General features: G+C 31.9%; 1 protein-coding gene across 8 annotated transcripts in view; it reads left to right on the plus strand.

Moving 5' to 3' along the window:
- DMXL1 (Dmx like 1) overlaps positions 1–21,820 on the plus strand; it is a 114,902-nt gene that overhangs the window by 89,506 nt on the left and 3,576 nt on the right. For 3 of the 8 annotated variants that reach the window (XM_010997967.3, XM_031448872.2, XM_064483395.1), the window contains 9 exons: positions 1,403–1,489; positions 3,127–3,248; positions 3,619–3,760; positions 7,505–7,565; positions 10,293–10,420; positions 14,162–14,254; positions 15,000–15,091; positions 16,313–16,365; positions 20,108–20,325. In XM_010997967.3, coding sequence (XP_010996269.2) covers positions 1,403–1,489; positions 3,127–3,248; positions 3,619–3,760; positions 7,505–7,565; positions 10,293–10,420; positions 14,162–14,254; positions 15,000–15,091; positions 16,313–16,365; positions 20,108–20,325 — 996 coding nt within the window. The other 5 variants (XM_031448870.2, XM_031448871.2, XM_064483404.1 and 2 more) reach the window with 4 other exon arrangements.

Here is a 21,820-nt window from a genome sequence, read left to right on the forward strand (position 1 = left end):
AAATAGCATATTCCTCTATTCCATATAAATACCATTTGTCTCTATTTCCAATGTCTTCAGAACCCAGTAGTGGACACTTAGTATACTTTAGATACCAGGCAGATAGGTGGTTAAATTGGCTTTTTGCCATAAAATTACACAATTTGACTTAGACATTCTTTCTGCATGGTAGGTCTCAGCCAGAGCTAAGACTTTCTTTAGAAAAGAATTTGACCCTCAAATCAACCAAAATGCTGATATGAACAGTGAAATTCTTTTATGTTTGTAATCAAGTTGCATTTTGGGTTAGCATATATTTGACATTCTTGCATCTAGTGACTATGAGTTTAGTTTGCATATGGTTATTTCTGTTTGGCTGTATTATAAGCCTCTTTCACCTTTGCAAATGAACAGTCACCTTAGTTGCCATTTTTAAAAATACTGCTAACCCTCCTCAATTCTGTGGTCAGACAGTGGATGGGGATTACTGATATTTTTATCCAAATTTTACACGAAGTAAATTTATTTTCTAATTTCAAATTAGCAACTTTTGCACTTCACAGTAAGTTGTGAAACATTTTATAGTAACGTATTTTAGAGATTGAGGTTAAGGAAATAAAATAAAATGAAACAATGTCCTACATTAAGTAACATCTCTAACTCTTAACAACTGTCTCTTCATTTTACCTCTGTTTATTTTAATAAATGTTGATTTTATACAGTACTCTCTTCTGAGTTGAAAGGTGTATACACCTGAGTTAAAGGGGTAAGCAAAAGATCAAATATATTTCCCTCATCTAAGATACATTGAACTGTGGTTTATTCAGTTATTAAAATGATTACTGACTTGGGCAAATTACTGTGCCTTTCAGGGTTTCAGGTTTCTTCTATAAATTAAAAGTTATTATAGACCAGGAGTCAGTAAAATTCATTCAGCTGGCTGTATGTGACTTGTTCTTCTATAGGCCACGAGCTAAGAATGGTCTTTATATTTTTAAAAGTTTGTTAAAAAAAAAGAATATGCAACATGACCCTTTATGGTCTGCAAAACCTAGAACATTTACCTTCTGATCTTTTAATATTTATAAAATATTATCAAGGGATTATAATGCCAAGAAACATGGTAAACTTACTTTAATCATTAGAACGTCTTGCAGTTAACTCATTGCAGCTTAAGAACATAAGCAGTTAATGAAGTTGTATATCAATCTTTATATATGAAAAAGCAAGTTAGAAAATTTTAAATTCCTCTTGCCAAATTTTGTTTGTTTTAGAAATAATTAGCATGTAAAATGTTACCCTTGGATTTGAAATATCTAAGAAGTTTCTTAGTTTATGCCATTGTTAAATGAAAGACTGGCATATACTAATTTTTTCTATTACTAAAATCAATTATTTTTATATTTTCTTTCCCTTCATTTAGATAGAAGCAGATTTGGGATATCCTGGAGGTAAAGCAAGAATTATTCATAAAGAATCTGACATCATTACTGCCTTTGCTGTTAATAAAGTAAGTACATAGACATTTTTCTTTTCTTTGATTAAGTATTCATAGTTGGAGAATGTCTCCTGTTCTATCAGTTTATTCAGTATCAGTATTTCCCTTTCCTAAAGCTACTTTCTACTCAGTTTGTAATCTGAATAATCTTTTAAAATAAAATGATTATATTGTTTGATAATTTAAGTTATTTGATTTTGTATATATAGCAGATAAAATCTTTCATTACTACACAGAGAGAAGTATCGAGTTTTTATGTATTTGGTAGCCTTTAGAATTTTTACAACACATTGTAACAGTAATCCAAAGAAAATGTTTTCTGTTTTCCTTATATGAATATGTTGAATCTGATTCTTTTTTTTTTTTTTTTTTTGATTCTTAATATAGGTCAAAATTAAGCTTATATATGACTCACAGACATTCTCCCTCTTTGACTTCCAGCTACAATACCTGCCCAACTAGTATTCTTTAGCTTTCTACTCAGCATTCTTAGAAGAGTCTCTAAGCTACTCACAGAAGAGATAGCCTTAGGTACAGTGGTCCAAGGTTAAAATTTGTCTTACTTATTTTCCCCTTGTTGCCTTAGTGCAAAATGTACGGTGACTTCTAGTTACTCGTTTCCTTTTATTTCCATTAACTTAAAGGATATGTATGTGTGTGTGTGTGTGTGTGTGTGTGTGTGTGTGTGTACACATTTTTTTCACTTATTCCTATTCTTAAAATAATTTAAAAATAAAATTTATATACATATCCTATGGCATTACCCATTTAATAATCATTTCACCAGTTGGTTCTTTATCTTCCTTTGCTGTGTCTATCTTTTCTTTGATTTCTCCTAGATAGTTCCTTTGTCATTCTGGCCTCATCTTTCCCTGTGTTCTTTGTCTCATTTTCCTTATAGACACTCTTGAATACTATAGATACAAGGTAGTCGAGGCTGAAATTAGCCCTTAGCCAGGCAGTTCTCATGATGTAATAGATATAAATATGATATATACATGTGAAATACAAAATTATTATCTACACCCAACAAGTACCTTCCTTCCCCTGAAGAAAATATTATTCTAAACATTCTCTGCAATAAAACAAACTGGGTTTTTTCTTTTATTTGGGTGTGTATAAGTAACTAGTAATGAACAGTGGCCCATATATACAAAGATTGCTATTGACTGTATAAGAGTGTGTCATTTAATTTTTTCACATTTTTGCTAATAAATTATTTCTTTAGTTTGGTGTTCCTTATCTCCCTCATTTTTCTGTGCCTTCCAGGGCTCCTGTCTTCCTCAACATCTCCTTCTACATGTCTGAGCTGTGCAAACTTTAGGGAGATTGTACCATTTTAGTACACTAGAGAGACAATGCTGGAAGAAGAAATAAAGCTGCACATGCATTTCACTTATAACTGGCTTTCTTTTGGATACTCTTGAGTTCTTAGAACATAAACATCTCTCCAAGCTCAAGCTGATGATTATTTCACTCAGTTTAATTTTTAAAATTAATTTAAAATACTGATTTGTGAGACTAGTATGTATTTTGTACCTTAAAAGTTATCATTTGTGGAGACACTATTGTAGTCTCCATTTTCAAAAGTAGCCCATATACATATTATGCTTTTTTATTTTAAGATAACTGTATGATTTATTTTTCAGGCAAATAGAAACTGCATAGCAATTGCTTCGAGTCATGATGTTCAAGAACTGGATGTTTCTGGAATTCTGGCCACACAGATCTATACTTGGGTAGATGATGATATAGAAATGGAAACCAAAGGGTACTGTTTGTAATACTTGGTTTTTATTCAATGACATTCAGTAGGAATGATGATACCCACAGAACTATAATTTTCAAATGATTTTTTTAAAGGAATATTTCTAGATTATAAGCAAAGTAGAAGCTGATAATGCTAAAGAGTAAAGAAGGGGTGACAGGAGTTTTAAAGAAAGGAGTTGAGGTTTAGAAGAAAATAAGTGAAAGGATCTGAAATGGTTCATGTATGAAATAATTGTTTACAAATTAGTAGTGAAGAGCTGAAGAAAATTAATTTTAAAGGGAAATACAGTCATGTGTTAGAGCTTCCAGGTATAAGAGAAGAAATAAACAGCTGATGAGTTGCTTTCATTCTGGTTGGCATTCCTTTGTAGGTCAGAAGATTTCTTGGTTATACATGCTCGTGATGATTTAACAGCTGTGCAAGGTACAACCCCATATACACATAGCAATCCTGGTACTCCAATTAACATGCCATGGCTTGGTAGCACACAGACTGGCAGAGGAGCATCTGTGGTATGTAAAAATTAAAATATTTGTGTATAAATGTCCTCTGTTTCCCTCTAACTTGATAAAGGATGATATAAACTTTTTTTAATTCCTAACTTTTTTAGTAAATCATACTTGCTGGAAATTGTAAATTTTGATTATGAAGAACAGTATGTTTTCATTTGAAAAGGATAAAATTATTTTAAATAAAATAAAATAAAATTTAAAATACAAAGAGCTGTATCAAATAATAATTTGGAACTTACTGGTCCAAATCAGGCCTCAGCACACTAGTCTATGGGTCAGATCCTGCCTGCCACCTGTTTTTATGTGGACAACATGCTAAGAATGCTGTTTATATTTTTCAGCCATTGAAAAAAATATCAAAAGAACAATAATATTTTGTGACATATGAAAATTATATGAAATTCAAATTTCACTGTCTGTAAATAAAATTTTATTGGTACATGGCCACAGTCATTTTTTAGTATTTTATTTATGAATGCTTTCACACTACACTGGTAGGATTGAGTATCAGACCATATACCCATTAAGTCCAGAACATTTATTATCTGGTCCTTTCATAAAAGGTTTGCCTACCCCTAGGCTAGATAATATTTTTAAATGGTTATCACTAACATCTGTGCCTATATTGAATATGGCTTTTTAATGCTGAGACAAATATACTGTTCTTTTTTTGAACAAATAAAAATGATACAAATTTTTTTAAGTTTAAGCAAAATATAATATGCAGGTGAACTGAAACAGAATTTTTCTATAGTAATGGAGGATCCTCTTGAGCCCTGACTACCTATGATTTGATCCATGTTTATATCTTGAGATTCCTTTGTTGATATGTAGGGTATAGGAATTGATACACAGAATCAAAGAAACCCAGCCTCAGCAATTCTTTCAGTGGCTTTCTAGGTGTATGGTTTTTTGTTTGTTTTGATTTTTTTTTCCTTTCCGGTTTCCTAGGTCCTGTAGAATTCCTTCCTTGGCCAAAAAAACAAAAAAAAAATTTTTTTTACCAGTTAATAGGGGTAATTAATTAAATAAAGGTTCAGTCATCTTTAATAATACCTGGTAGTATTTTATATTTAATGCAGTTCCTTTATCGCTCATATAACCGTATTATTGTTTGAGATATCTGTTGTAGCTGTAATAATTACTGCTACTTACCATTCTTTAGTTGAAGCTTGAGATCCAGAAAGGTCAAGGAATTTAACTCAGGTCACTGTCTCAAATTTGTGGTAGTGCTTATGTTAAAGCCCTCCATTCCCCTTCACTCAGCGATTTCGGGTAGGAATATTTTAAGTATTAAATTGAAGAAATTGAAAAGCCATCTAGTAATTATTCAAATGAAAAGAGTTGGTCATTAATATTTAATTTTTTTCCCAATGGACAGATACATTAAAATTCACTTGTAAAACCTACTGATATTATTATCCTTTAAAGGAGAACTTAAAGAGAATATAACAAAATATAAGAAAAATAATAATAATGACTTTTTCAAACTCCATTTTCAGAAAATACAGTACAGTACTTCCTATAGCAACTTTCTTTCTGGTCTCTCTGCTTCTACACTGTTCCTTCTGTTTTGTATACATCAGCCAGTTTCTCTTTTCTAAGGCACCATTCAGGTTATTACTCCCCAGCTTAAAACTTTCAGATTTCACAGTATAACTTTAAAACAAGTCTTTAACATGGCCTCCAAGGTCCTGTGTGATTTACCACTTCTAGCTCCTGCTGCAGTGTCTCCCTTTTTTCACACCTGATTCTCTTTGCTCTCATCACAGTTGTCTTCTTTCTGTTACTTGAATACATCAAGTTTATTGCCATGTCAGAGCCTTAGCCTTGTTTTCTGCTTAACACATTGATTGCCTTGTCATCCAAATCTGGTGACAGTTGAGTTTCCTCAGGGGCCTCATCATCCAGATATGGGTGATGCTTTCCTTCATCCCAGTTATGCAGAATTTATTCTGAATTTATTCCGTGCAGAATAATGACATTCCAAGAAGAAATAGCAGTGTAAAGAGGCTGAAAATTGAAAATAAATTGTTTTATAAAACAATTCCAATTATACCGGAAAAACAAACAAATCAATTGTAAGCACATATATTGTTAGTCCATCATACTGCAGTGAAGTGTGAATTTGGGCCCCACAAGAAACACACCCAATCTACGGTGGGTGATCAGCATGTTAAAATGCTCTGTGTTTACCATTCAGACCTCAATTCAAATTCCCAGAGAGTTCCCTTGCTTACCTAGGAAAAGTATCTGCTCCTTCATACCCTACCACTAGTCACATTTTATCATCTTATTATCCCATTTTTATCATCCTTACAGCTTTTACCAGTTTTGAAATTATCTCTTCATTATTTGGTTGTCTTTTTTATACCCTCTGCAATGTAAGCTTTTTGAGAGATTACATTATGCCTGTCTTATACACTGATGATCTCTAACTACAATGGTGTTTAACATTTAGTAGGTGCTCAGAAAATATTTGTTTATTCTCCAGAGTATTACAATATGGAAATTCACTGTTGTCATTCCTCTTAGGATTGAAATTTCTTCGTATATAAATCTTAGAAGGACATCTTTTTAGTTGGGGTCATTGTGATTTGTAAACACAAACATTCAGATTACCCTACTCCATCCTCAGGAAAAAGACACCAACATAATAAAGTGATTCCTTTTTATATGGATCTAATAAAATCATTAATGATTTCTTTCCCTTATAATATTCTACATATGCTTTCAGAAATGTATTTATCCTCTTTATTTTTTTACTCATTATTTTCCTTTGATACTTTAATCAGAAAAAAAGTGATAAAAGAAAGAACAGGAATCGTTAGGCTTTTTTTTTAATTAAAAGGAGCATGAGAGTTAAACATGGAGTTTACTAAACAAAAGTAACATTCAGCAGATTTTTGTTTTTTGTGTGGAGAATTTGATCAAATATTTTCTTAATCCTATTATGTTATTAAATTGTGAATACTAATGAAAAGGAATACAGGTTATGACCAGTTTCTGCTGTTTTGGAGTATACCTGCTTCCATATGTTTATTTAATTGTTTCTGTCCCTCAGCAGTTCTGGCCTAGTCCTATCCTTCCCTACGAAATCTCCACTTTACCTACAACCTTGGGCTAATCGAACAATTTAAAATCCAAAAGAATAATAACAACAAAAAAAGTACATGAGACTGGTGCTACAATCTTAGGATAACCTATACCTGTAGTTATAGTGTATAAATAGGAAATGGTCTATAAATTAAAATTATCCCTTTAATTTCACGTGTTTATTTTACCCTTACTTGACAGGCTACTTAAATGATTTAAGCATGATTTAAAAATGGGTAAATAAATAGTTCCAAACTATCAATTAAAAATTTATACAATCTTCTGTTTACCTCTTTTTTTTCACATGCTCTGCCTGTCTTTTTAACCTTATACTATTCAGGATTATTCCAATAAATTTAATGGGATCAGAAAGGAATTGGCAAGAAAGGAGGTAAGACTAAATTCTTGAGGTGAATTTGTTCTTAGATCCTAGCCAGTGACCCAGAAAATTTATGTACACTAATATGTAAGAGAGCTGAGTTATTTAATTTTATTTGTTACTATGTTTAGTATTTTTAGCACCCATTATGTTAGTTATGTTATGGAATCACATATAAATAAATGTTACTTGAATTTCTTGTCACAGTTTAAATTTTTAATACTACTTTTTATTGTAACTATAAAAGAATGATTTTTATGTGTTAACAGATGATTAAGAAAGCCATTAATAATGTCAGAAGAATGACTTCTCATCCAACTCTTCCTTACTGTAAGTTGATAATAATTAACCATTATTTTAAGGAATTTAAAGGGAACTTTTAGTTTCAATTGAAAGATAGTCAGCACTTACTTTATGTTTTGTGGAGAACGTTTTCTAGCAAATAAAATTATTTCAAAATTGGGTGAAAATAGGAAAAGTAATTTTCCTGAATTAATAGAGAAGGCTAACTTAATGTGTAAATTTATAACATTTTGACTGCATGTTTCTAAGTTGGCACATTATATTTTTGAACATTTCTGGACTTTTTACACAATGTTAAATTATAGTTGATAATTATTGCTTTAATAATAGGATCACTCTTATCTCTTTTTAAAATAGACCAGAACCATATCTTGGTCATTTATAGCCTCATCATAATCAGTTTGTATTTTATTGATATTTTGTCAATTTCTCTTTTTATCAGATACACTAATAGTAAGTATAGGAAATGGTTTTTAGTAAGTTCTTAGATTCTAAGGCAGGATATATTTATTTTCAGTTAATCTTCCTAGGAATCTCAAAAGTTTTTCTTCCTTTAACAAAGAGCTTAATTAATGGGGAATTTATTGGAAGTGTTGAAGCAGAGACAAAATAATAGACACAACTTTAAAATTAACTGGTGGGTTGGAATCAGTATTCATATTGGCATGTGAGTATTTCAGGTTTTTTTAATACAATTTTTACTTTGTGTCCTTTATCTTATAATAACATAATACAGTAACAAAAATAGTGAAAACAATGCATGTGGATTAAAAAGATATTTATGTCCCTCCAATTTAATAACCTATAGGTACCACATTTTTTATGAGAGATATTCTGATAAAATATGAATGACAAAACCAATGATCCTTTCTACCTAATTATCATAGGTGCTGTAAGCATATATTATCAAAGTTGTATACCAATGTCCAGTTAAAGGGCTCAGGAGAACCTTATAGTTTCTTTTCCCTACACTGAATTTATTCAACACTAGAAGTATATGTTTTCGGTCTGCAAGTCTAATGTAAAGTGAGAACCAGAAACAGTCATGAAGCGTATAGAGTAAGGAGTCAAAGGTGTTTTATATACAAAGCTCAAATATTATTACACCCACTGCAAGAAAATTTGGCATTACTTAAAATCTATACTTTATGCAGTAGGGTTTAGAAGTTTCCTGAAATATTGAAGGGACTTTATTTTTCTCAGCCCCAAATCATGTGTCATGACAGGTGACTAGTTTAAATGATCCCTGGCCTCAAAGACAATTAAGGACTTATTTTCAAAATTATTGGGTAACATCACATCACTTCTGTCTTGGGGTAAGTACTTTCTGCAATCAGAGAACTACCATAACTGGCAGATAAAGAGCTTGAAAAATTAAATGCTTATTAAATTAATCACGGAAATTTTTTTACAGTATTTTTTTCGTGTCGTGAACAAGTCCCACAGATACTAATTTAGTTCAATAGCAGGCTCTTTTTATGTACTAGAAGTGTTTTGAAACAAATTTTAAAAATTTTATTCTGAATTACAGATAGCTCAAAATAGTTGCTTTCTTCCTTTGGAGTAGATTTTTTTCTTTCTTTTTTTTAAATCTCAGTCATTATAAACAAATACTTTTGGATTTCTACTCCAGAGAAATTTTTTAGAAGTTAATCTACTGGTTTGATTGTATTAAAATAGAAATGTAAGTCTTAAAAGGAAAGCCCCACTTTACAAAAAATAATGAACATATTAAGATTTTTAAGATTGCATTTAACTCTTTACTTATATGATGTAACTCTTTTCAGATACTAATGAGGGATATTTGCTCAGACAGCCTGATTACAGAAACCTTTGTTTTTTAAAATTTTAGTTTATAAACTAAATATTCTCTTAAGAGAGCCTATCATTTTACATGTAAGCTTCTAGTAGGGATTTTTTTCAAATAAATTAAATAAAACCATAAATAATAGAAAAATTTGAGTGGTTTTAAAATTCATCTAGTCTAATTTTTTTTGATTAAGCTGAGGAAGATTATACGGGAGAGGGGATAGAGTTAACATCCCTAGTCTCAAGAAATTCTACCCAAGATTCCATCCCAGCCCAGCATTAAAACATTTCAAAGCAAACAGATAACATATATTAGAGATACCAGGTCAATCATAATAACCATTAGAAATGATTTTTTTAGCATGACTTTCCAGACCTTCCAAAATCTTTTTTTCAGAGAAGAATGCATAAATTTTTAAACATTAATAATATGATTGATAAGAATTGACTGTTAGTAATCCCCAATTTTAAAAAAAAAATACAATTGACTTAAAATATTGTGTTAGTCTCAGCTGTAGTGATTCAATATTTTTATACATTACAAAATGATTACCATGATAAGTCTAGTTAACCATCTGTCACTGTACAAAGTTAAGTAATCCCAAGAATTTAAGTCTTTATCATAAAAGTTTATTTACTAAAGGCTTATTAGAACATAATTGAGATAATTTCAATAGGAAATAAAGTTTATAGTGGTCTGATTTAATTGCTTCTTTTATTTTGTGGAAGGATATATTCTCATTCAGATGAAAAAAAGATCATATAATTATCTGTTTTTAGGATTAAGAGTATTCAAGGGGAATTTCTTATGAAGGTAAATTCATTTAAATTGACTATGATTCATTTCTTAGGTATTTCTTCCATGAAGATTTTCTCATTGGATTAAAAAATAAATTTGTCAAAGACTCCTGAAATAAATTTGAAGTTTTTTCCCTCATAATGCAGATCTGACAGGAGCTCAAGATGGAAGTGTCAGAATGTTTGAATGGGGCCATTCTCAACAAATAACCTGTTTCCGATCTGGTGGCAATTCAAGAGTTACAAGAATGAGATTTAACTATCAGGGAAATAAGGTAGTACATAAAAATGTGCATAGAGAAAATGGTTTGCTTTTATTGGAGGTTTATAAATGTTACTCATTTGGATTTCTAAAGAAAGCAGCTCAGTGAGCTAATGGTGAAGTATTAATCCATCCTTATGAATTCCTTTTTAAAAAATTTATCTCAAAGAAAACTTAAATTCACTTGGTTCTTCCTGGAAAGTCAGTGAATGTATGTCCATTAAAATTCTCCTAAATGATGCTTAAGGACCAAATGGTTATAGCACTACCTTATATTACACATTTTTTATTAAATACTTCTGCTTTCTTTATCTTGGAACCTATACTCAAAGTATGGTCAAATACCAAGTAGTAAGTACTATCTGGGAGCTTATTAGAAATGTATATTATTGACTCTACTCCAGATCTGTCAAATCATCATCTGTATTTTGTTCAGTTACTCTTGTGATCTGTACACATTAAAGTTTTGAGAAGCACTGCACTGGGACTGGGCATTACAAACTATGGCCTTGCCACCTGTTTTGTAAATAAAGTTTTATTGGAACACAGCTAACCCATTCATTATTTGCTTTCTATGATATTTTCCCACTACAATAACAGAGTTCAGGAGAACAAAGACTTTATAGTGGCAAACCTAAAATATTTACTGTATGGGCCTTTTAGGAAAGTTTGCCAACCCTGCTCTTATTGTCTTCATTTCCCATAATCCTCCATTCCTCAAACTGCCTTTTTCTGCCCCTGCTATCTCACTGGCACTTAAAACAACTATTAAAGGGGAAATCAGCCTGCTCTTTAGGCCTTAGCTGATGGTACATCTTGCCTTTCCTTTACCCTCAACCTCCAGATGTTCCACCCTCCTCACATATTACTTGTGTCATGGTGTGCTGCAACCTTTTTGCCCACCATGTTTATCAGATTACTGTTGCCATTTCACAGAAGTCAGTGATAATTTTTCCTGTAGTTATGAAGCAAAATCGAGAGCGAATAATTTCCTGATACCAATTAGAAACATTCTTTGCTTCTTATTGGGAAATTAAATGGATTTCATCTAGAAGCCTTTAGAACTCTACTATGATTTCAGATATATAACCTATCAGTATCATTTACGTGCTAATGTTTTCCCACTTTGTCAGTATTATATTGCTCCTAACTAATCTCTATACTTCAATGCTTCTCTCTCTAATGCTTCCTTCATGTTGCCAACAAAGTTATGTAACAAATAGCATAATTATATAACTATACTATAGATGAGATAATATTGTTCTTTTCAAGAACCCTCAGCTTCCTTATTGTATGTAAAAGCCCAAATTCTTTAGTGTGACATTCAGGTCTTTCTACAATTGGAATTATTTTACAGATTTAACACTCACTGTAACCTTCCATATGGGCTATTTTAACAACAAACTTTTCTTTATTGCCTGCCCAAGTATCTTTGGACTGGCAGTCAACTTACTGTTAATTCACCATAGCCACAATGGAGCCAAATAGCACAACTATCTCCCTTAGTAGGGAAGCCTACTAGAATAAATGGAACAGATAACCCATATTCTATCACAGTAATACTGATCATTTTGTCAGAAGTCATTGAACATCAGAAAAACTAAGAGCCTAAAGGGGGCATTTAGCAGAAAAAAGACCTGTGAGGAATAATTCATTGGATTCAGGAAGATCCTCCTTTGTAAAACAAGATCAGGATGCTATGAAACAAAGGCAGCAGAACAGTAAAGAATTTTTGGAAATTAACAACACATGATTCCCAAAAATTGTGTGAGGAGGGGAACTACTGATTACAAGGGCTGAATAGCAAAATGGAAATATTTGAAAATCAAGTTTTTGATTGGGAACTACACATTAGGAAATTAACCCCAAAAGTACATTGAGACTAGATCCAGGAAAATTCATAAAAGGCATTTAAAAGATGTTTCAGAGGAAGAAAAAAGTGATGGAAGAGAAACATTACATTAAAAGGAATAATAAAAATTTCCCCAAAGCAGAAAATGGAATTTTAAGAAAGAAAGGGACTACCAGGTACTAGGCAAAAGTATTGAGAAACAACACATGCCTAGACACATCCTGATTATTTGATTTTTTTAATTGAAAGATAAAGAGAGCTTTCTAGGATGAAGTAGGGTTAAAAATGATTACTTACAACCTCTCCAGGCCCCCCATTTAAAACTAATGGCCTACTGACCTACTCATAAATAGAGTTTACACAGAGACTGTGGAACAATATTCATGAAATTCTGTTGAATAAGGAATGGGGTCAAACTGTCATTCAGATTTGGTGGCAAAGTAAACACATTTTTAAGTATGCAAAGACCTAGCACATTCCAAACACTCTGTCTAAGGAATGTACCTAGACCTACTCCAAAAAACATAGGAGAAACCACAAAAAGGATAAACCCTGGAAAAATATTTATAACAAATACAGTAAACAAAGGGTCAGTATTCCTACTGTTTGCTCTATCATTCAATTTTTTTGAAAGACGACTTAATAGAGAATAAGACAAAGAATATGAATAATCAGTTTACCAAAAAAAAAGCACTATACATGACCAATAACTCCCTAATAACTGACGAAATGCACATTAAAATGAGCCTTTTTTTCTGTAAGTTAATAAATACTTAAAATTCTAGTAGTATACATTGTTGACTATAAGAAAAAATGGGTGTGTAAGTTAATATTGCCACTTAGGGTTTAATTTTGACTTCATCTACCAATTTTAAATTACGCCCTTTGACAAAGCTTTCCCTTTTCTAGATGTCTGTCCTACATAAATACTCAGAGGTACATATGTAAGAATGTTCAAAGCAGGACTTTTTATAGTAGGGAAAATTGGAAATTCTATAGGGAAAAGCTTTAAGAAGTTACAATACAATACAGTGTAGTACTACATAGCACAAGAATGAGGTGGATTTTATGTACCAGTGTGGGACAATGGCTAAAAAAGTAAAAAATGTATTTGTAGAACTGTATATTATTATCCTAATTTTTTTAAAAAAAACTTGTATGTATGAATTTTGAATGTTCAAAGAACAAATCTGAAAGGAAACACAGCAAACTCCTAATAGTTATTATATCTATAGATGGGAAAAGGCAGGCATCCAAATTAGACATTTGTTTTATTTTATGTATTATATACTCCCTTATTGCATTATTTTGCCATTTTCCCAATCAAACTGCTCTGAGTTCCCATACATAGTGGGATTCTTTTTTTTTTTTTCCAGTAGACTTTATTTTTTTAGAGCAGTTTCAGGTTTACAGCAGAATTGACAGAAAATACAGAGTTCCCATAAGTGGGATTCTTTCACTGTGATAATCTTTGTTTCATTTTGCCTTCTACTCTTGTTTACCTGTTTTCCTTATTATGTATCTCTCGAAGTCCTTATTTGTCTTTTTCAGAATAAATAGCTTTTTATCTTATATGTACTAAGACTTTGTCACATGGCTTAATGTGTAAATCCAGTTTCCTATTTTTGGAATTACTTATAGAGAATATACAGACTATGTTGTTGATAAGCATAATAAAATGGGTGTCTGATGTTAGTTTGCTTTATATTCACCCTGGAATTCTTTGAAGCACTAACTTAGTGTTTTTATGGACTAGATCCGTGCATAGGTGAAGTGAAAAGTCAAACAATTTATCAGTCAAATGTTTAAGAGTTAAAATATGAGATTCACAGTAAGGATAAGGGTAAATATGTGCTTTTGTATTTGCATTAAAATGCTTTTAAATATTTTTTTTTCTCTAAGTTTGGAATAGTTGATGCTGATGGATATTTAAGTTTGTATCAGACAAACTGGAAATGTTGTCCAGTTACTGGAAGTATGCCTAAGCCGTACCTGGTAAGCCAAGAATTCCTACCTTTAAAATTTTTTGAATTTTTATTTTAAGGAAACCAAGAATATGTACTTGAGACAAGAAATAGCAAAGCCAAAATATAAAGTCTCTGTAGTCCTATGTATTCTATCACTTTACTGTAAGCTCCTGTTCTTGTATTATGTGAAAATTACTCTATGAGGTATAAAAATCCTTAGTCTCTGGGAACTGGAAAATTAACTAGTAACTTTTCTAATTTGTTGACTGTTAGTAATATGTCTTTATTCACATTTGAAAAATTATTTAAAAGTTTAAATATTTCTGAAAGTAAATAGTTTAGTCTGAGATAACCTAAAATTCTAGTTTTTATCTTCTAATACAAAAATTTTCACAAATATTTTAAGAAAAATATTTGAAATTAACCTCCTTTTGTTTCCCTTTGAACTTCTGGTTAAACAGAAGCAGAGGGACTCAAAAGAGTCATGATATATGCAGCTTATTGAAATGATTTAGGAAAATGTGTGTGTGTGTGTCTGAAAGAGAAGGAGAGGCAAAACAAATGTGGCAAAATGATAAAAGTTGGTGAATCTGGATAAAAGTTTGTGAGAATTCTATTACTCTTCCAACTTTTCTAAAGTTTGGGGGTGCAGAAGCAAACCTAAAAAATTTAAGTAAGCGACAGATTACATAATCACTTCTTGATTAATGCATCTACCTGCTTATAAAATTGTTAGTGACAACAATAACGTTTGTTGTTTATAACCATTACAGACTTGGCAGTGTCACAACAAAACAGCCAATGATTTTGTCTTCGTTAGTTCCTCCTCTCTGATAGCTACAGCTGGTCTTTCGACTGACAATAGGTAAGAGACTATAGCTGAAATTGAAGTCTGTGTATGTTTAGCTAAGCTTTATCTTTTGATTGCTTGATGTCCTTACATCTCAATAATATTTCCATAATTATGCCTTTAAATATTTTCATTACAAAGACTTGTTTCTTAGAGCATTTTTAGTGTTCTCATTGTAAAGCTAAGGAAATTCTGGTGACATTAAAAACAAAATCCATTCCTGGATTTTTAATGTTCTAATGTTAAGACTTTGCTTTAGTAGAAGAGAATTTGATTGTTGGTAGAGATTTTCTCCATATTATTTCCTATGTGTTAGAAAGCTTGAGGCCAAAAAGAAGATTACTGTTTATTAGCCATGCCATTTAGTTAGTCCTCACCATAGCTTTATTATAGCGATAACTGTTTCACAGTAAGAAAACAAGAAACTCAGGAAGACGTATTAGTTGTATAATAGCTAGTAAGTGGCAGCTCATCCCTGTCTCCCAAGAAAGCTTAAATCCGTAAGAAAATGTCTTCTCTTGCCTCCATGTCCACACACACTTTTGACTTCCCTCATACAGCTAAGTTCTGAGGTCAAGGCCTTCTGAAGTTGCTGAGCAACTGGATTTTCTTGAGCACAAAGAAAACTTTTTTCTGCCATGAATAGAAGCAGCTTCTATTCCTTTCTGTGAGTTACAAAGAGGGCACAAATATATGTAAGAATTTCTAGGAATAATGGGCTGAAAACTCGATATTCCTAAAATTCCCATTTTGAGTGCAAAGGGAGGCCTCAAGAGAAATGTAAAAGCTCAGCAAAGATATATTTAAACCATTTTGAGTTTATTTTGTATGTGGTGTTCTAATCTCATTATTTTACATGTGTCCAGTTTTCCCACCACCACTTGTTGAATAGACTGTCTTTTCTCCATTGTGTATTCTTGCCTCCTTTGCTATACGTTAAAAGACCATAGGTCCTTGGGTTTATTTCTGGTGTATTGACTTTCTCTCTGGGTGATCTGTCCATTAATGTCAGTGGGGTGTTAAAGTCCCCTACTATTATTATACTATTATCAACTTCTCCCTTTATGTCTGTTAGTATTTGCTTTATATACTTAGGTGCTCCTATATTGGGTGTGTATATGTTAATGAGTGTAATATCTTCATCTTGTATTGATCCCTTTATGATTATATAATGTGAGACATACTGATTTTCATTCTATTGTGTCACTTAAGAAGTAATCTGTTTTTTTCCCTCAGAAACATATGTTTGTGGGACACTCTTGTAGCACCTGCCAATAGTTTAGTACATGGTAAGTTTTGAATGCATTTTATTTCTTTTTTTAATTAATTTTTTTATTGAAGTATAGTCAGTTTACAGTATTATTAATTTCTGGTGTACAGCATTGTGATTCAGTTATACATATACATACATATATATATTGCTTTTCATATTATTTTTCATTATAGGCCACTATAAGTTATTGAATATTCCCTGTGATATACAGTAGAACTTTATTGTTTATCTGTTTTATATATAGTAGTTAGTGCAAATCCCGAACTCTCAGTTTATCCCTTCCCACCCTGGTAACCATAAGTTTGTTTTCTATGTCTGTGAGTCTCTTTCTGTTTTGTAAACAAGTTCATTTGTGTCATTTTTTTTGATGCCACATGTAGGTGATATCATGTGGTATTTTTCATTCTCTGAAAGGATTTTATAAATCAGAAATTTATAAAGTAAAAATGATTTTAAAATAAATCTGTTTTTAATGACACATATTTATTAGCCTGTGAGGTTTATTTTGGCCATAGTTGGCAGAGTTTGAAAGTAGAGAAGTGCAATATACATAATTAACTCTTCACTGTACTTTAATGAAGGACAGTAGAACATAGATAATACAAAAATCATTTGTCTTTTCTTTGGATCTTATAGCCACAGATCATCATTGTAAATAACAGCTAATGCATTGTATTATATGCCCTCTTACCACTCTTATTCAGCCTTGCACTCTAGAATTTCTAACTAATGCAATAAAACAAGAAAAGGAAATAAAAAGTAAATAGACTGGAAGGGAAGAAATAAAACTATCTTCATTCACAGATGACATGATTGTGTAGAATATCCTGAAGAATACAGAAAAAAAAAAAAACCTGCTAGGACTAATATGCAGGTATAGCAAAGTTGCAGGATACCAGATCAATACATTAAAATTAATTGCTTTCATTTATACCAACAATGAACCATTGGAGTTAGGAATTTTTGAAAAATTACCTTTTAAAATAGCACCCAAAATAATGAAATATTGAGGCATAAATCTAAATATGTATAGCATCTGTTGGTGAAAACTACAAACAAAGGAAAAAGAAATCAAAGATCTAAATAAATGGGAAGATATTCCATGTCCCCAGATGGTAAGACTTGATACTGTTAGGATGTCATTTCTTACCAACTTTATAGATTCAGTGCAGTGCTAATTAAAACTCCAAGCTGTTTTATGTTCATCAACAAACTGGTTCTAAAGTTTGTGTAGAGAGACAACAGACCTAGAATACTACATACTGAAGAACAGAATTGGTACTCACACTACCTGATTTCAGGACTTAAAATAAGGCTACGGTAATCAGACCATTGTGGTATTGGCTTAAGAATAGACACAGATCATGGGACAGAATACAGAACCCAGAAGTAGACCCACACATAAATAGTAGACTGATCGTTAATAATGACACAAAGATAATTCAATGGAGACAGATAGTCTTTTGAACAAAAAGTGCTGTATAACAGTTGGGTGCTGATATGTGGAATAATGAATGTAGGTACAACCTCACGCCTTTCACAAGTTTACTCAAAATGAATCATAGACCTTTGTGTGAAAACAAAACTGTTAAACTTCTAGAAGGAAGTATAGAAGAAAATGTAGGTGACCTTGGCTTTGGCAATGAGATTTAGAGACAATACCAAAAGCATGATCCATGAAAGAAATAATATATTTAAGATTTTTTTAAATTACCATTTTTCTCAATATCTGAATAGCAATTAAGCATATAAAAAGATGCTCATCATCAGTAGTCATCAGGGAAATGCAAACTAAATTCACCACAATTCATCATACTACTCTGAACACTGAAATGGTCAAAATTAAAGATTCTAGGATACCAGGTGTTGGTGAGGCTATGGAGAAACTGGAATCCTCATGATTTGCTGACAGAAATATAAAATAGTATAACTGCCTTGAAAAACTGGCAATTTTTAATTAAGTTAAACATGCATCTAGCATAACCCAGTAGTATGTATTTTTACATATATACCCAAGAAAAATGGAAACACATGTCCACATGTTGACTGGTATAGGAATGTTCTTAGCAGCCTTTATTTATAATAGCCCAAAACTGGAAACAACACAAACATCCAACAGGAAAATGTGGCATATGTATGTAATAGAATACTAGTCAAAATTAAAAAGCATGACCTACTGATACATGGGACAACATGGATGAACGTTATGTTAAAGAAAAAGAAGCCAGGCACAAAAAAGTATATACTATAAAAGTCCATTTTTGTGAGGCTCAAGATAGGTGAAACTAATTGGATAGAAATCAGAATAGTGATTGCCTTTGTTGGGAGAGGCATGAGGAAACTTTCAAGGATGAAAACATTCTGTGTCTTGAGCCGAGTGTTGGTTCCACAGATGTATTCCTTTGTCAAAGCCCATCAAGGGTGTACAATTAGAATTTCTGCCTTTTACTCTATGTAAATTATATCTCAAGTGCTGGAAAATTAAAAAAAGAAAAAACTCTTCTCTATAATTAGTTTTATTTAGAGTCTTAAAATAATAACTACATTTTATTGTGTACTTTAGTATATGCCAGGTATTGCACAGACTTTAAATGTATTAATTAATTTCATCTTAACACATACATGTTAGGCAGGTGGTATTATTTCCTCTTTTACAAATGATAAAACTAAGACTTAGGTTAAATAATTCACCTAAAGTATACATTTAAACCCACACAGAAATCAGGATTTAAACTCTGGCGATCTGACTCCCACATCTTCCCTCTTTATCATTATACCATATTGTCTTTGACCTAAAAACAATTTTTTCCCTAAAATTTGTTAGGCTAAACTTTAAGAAAAATATTAATTATATTCTTATATTTCTGATATTTATATTGCTATGTTCAGCTTCACTGATTTTTTTTTTGCAATAGTTAATCTACTTTTAATCCCATCCAGTATTTTTTCATTTGAACATTATAGTTTTGAATCCCTAGACTTTTAAAGATTTGGGTCCTTTTAAAAAATATTTTTCATCTCTCTGCTTAACATGCTCAGTCTTTCATCCAGCATCTTGAATATTGGAAATACACTTATAATGACTTTTAATTTCCTTATTTACTACTTCTATCATCTTTGTCATTTCTGGGTTAGTTTCAATTGATGGATTTTCTTCTCCTTTTGGGTTGTACTTTCCTGCTTCTTTGCATGCCTAGTAATGTTTCATTAGATGCCAGGCATTGTGAATTTTTTACCATGTTAGGGGCTGATTATTTTGTATTGTGTAAATATTTTTGAGCTTTGCTCTGGGACTAAGTTACTTGGACACAGATTTGGGGGCCCTATGTTAAACATAACCAAAGCTGCCTTTGGTATAGGGCTAATTTTGCCCTACTGTTGAGGCATTACCCTCCTGAATACTCTAGAATGCCTTATGAATTACAGGGTTGTTTTTTTTTTTCCACTATGGTTGGTGGGAACAAGAAACCAGGTCAATTTGGGTTGCCCTTTATTACGCCATGGGTAGAAAACACTCTGTACACAGTGAGCTGGGGCAGTTATGTAACTCACCCATCTTGTTTCCCATTTCTCAGAGATGACTCTTCATTGCCTAATATCCAGTGTCTCAAACCATTGTTTCCTGTATATCATTTGATATTTTAACTGTTTTAGGCAGGAGACTAAATCTAATTCATCATTCCACTTTGGCCAAATGCCAAAAGTCTCTTTCGTATACTCATAAATAAATTCTACGTTTTTTTCCCTCTATTATTCAGCTTTTACTTGCCATGATAGTGGAGCCACTGTTTTAGCATATGCTCCAAAACATCAGGTGCTAATATCAGGTGGCAGAAAAGGCTTTACATGTGTATTTGACCTTCGGCAACGACAACAGAGGCAGCTTTTCCAGAGCCATGATTCTCCTGTTAAAGCCATTGCTATTGATCCAACTGAAGAGTATTTTGTTACAGGATCTGCCGAAGGCAACATAAAGGTAAATACAGTAATGCCACAATCTCTACAAAACAAAAAGAAATCTTCAGAAATCTTAGGTCTTTAATCATTTTGATGACACCAGTTTATTTAAATAATAGAAATATTAACCCCTGTATGGTCAACAATGTTAATTGCTGTTTAATAAAATGAATGAAATAATACTTAACTTGAAAATTGTATTTTTTATTGTTTTCAAATATGGTTAATTAATGCATACAAAAGAATTGAATTTTCCATGGATATAAACATATTTCAGACATTAGAATTAGTCTTGACTGCATGTTCATAGTTATGAATTCTTCAGTTTCAAGTGCTATGAAATATACTGTCATTTTCCCTTATCCCAAATTTCTCCCTATTTTGTCGTTCATTGTGTTAGCATCCAACCACTCAGTGCTTGATTCAAGAATTCTGAGTGTACCTGGATAAGCCTTGCCTATAAGGCTCCTTCTCAAACTCTACTCTGTTTCAAATCTAGAAGTTTGAATGTTAATCAGCTTGTTGAAAATATTAAGCATCTTATGAAAAATGCATCCCACCCCAGAAATACTGTTGCTAGGTCTCATCCCCAAAATACTCAATTGTAAGTCCTAGACTCAGGAATGTGCATTTTTAGAACACAGACATAGTGGCTTTGATGGAGAGGTCTCTGGTCACATTTGGGAAGATCTGCAAGTCATAAGACTTGTCCGTAAATTATTCTAACGGCCAGCAACCCACTGGAGGAGTCTAGTTTTTTTAGAATCCATGAAGTGCTAGTGATACTACTTGGTACAAATAAGTTGGACTATTTTAGAACTGGCATGTTGTTTTCATAATTCTCAGCCAGAAAAAAATTAACTAGAATTGTAGAATTTTGAAAAGGCCTTTCTTAAAATCAAATATATGCACCAACTTCCATACAGAATTCTTCTTTTTTTCAGTTGGAAGATAGTTTCTTATTTGAACTGCCCTCAGTTTAGAATAAGTCATCCTATGTTTTAGATTAGTTCTTTAGATTAGTTTGTATCCTGATCCTGAGGTTTATTATTTAATGAAGTTAAAAGATTTGATAGTATACCAGGTAGTATTCAGAATTTAAAATTTAATATTCATATCTATTGAATTATGAATTAATAAATTTCTTAGGGAAAAGAAAGATTTTTTTAATCTGTGATCTCAAAACATCAGGAAGTTATGATAATTAACTTTATCTTGCCGCTGGAATATGGCTTTTCCTGGTCTGAAGACCTCTAGGTGTTTAGTATTTCCTCTTTCCAATGGTTCTGATCCCCTGGTGGGTACTATATATTATGGAGAAAGGATTACCCCACTGTACAACTGCATAGCAAAAGTTTTGCTGAGAGATAGGAAATCTTGATTGTAGTCCCTATAATATTACAAGTTTCTGTAGGATTGTATACTTTACTTCCTTGTTCCTAAAGTTTTCTCATCTCCAACGAAGGGTTTTAAATACCTTCCTTTTTTGCTGCATTGATTTTGAAGAATGTAAT

The sequence above is a fragment of the Camelus dromedarius genome, chromosome 3 (genome assembly GCF_036321535.1).
Source record: "Camelus dromedarius isolate mCamDro1 chromosome 3, mCamDro1.pat, whole genome shotgun sequence".
Lineage (NCBI taxonomy): Eukaryota > Metazoa > Chordata > Mammalia > Artiodactyla > Camelidae > Camelus > Camelus dromedarius.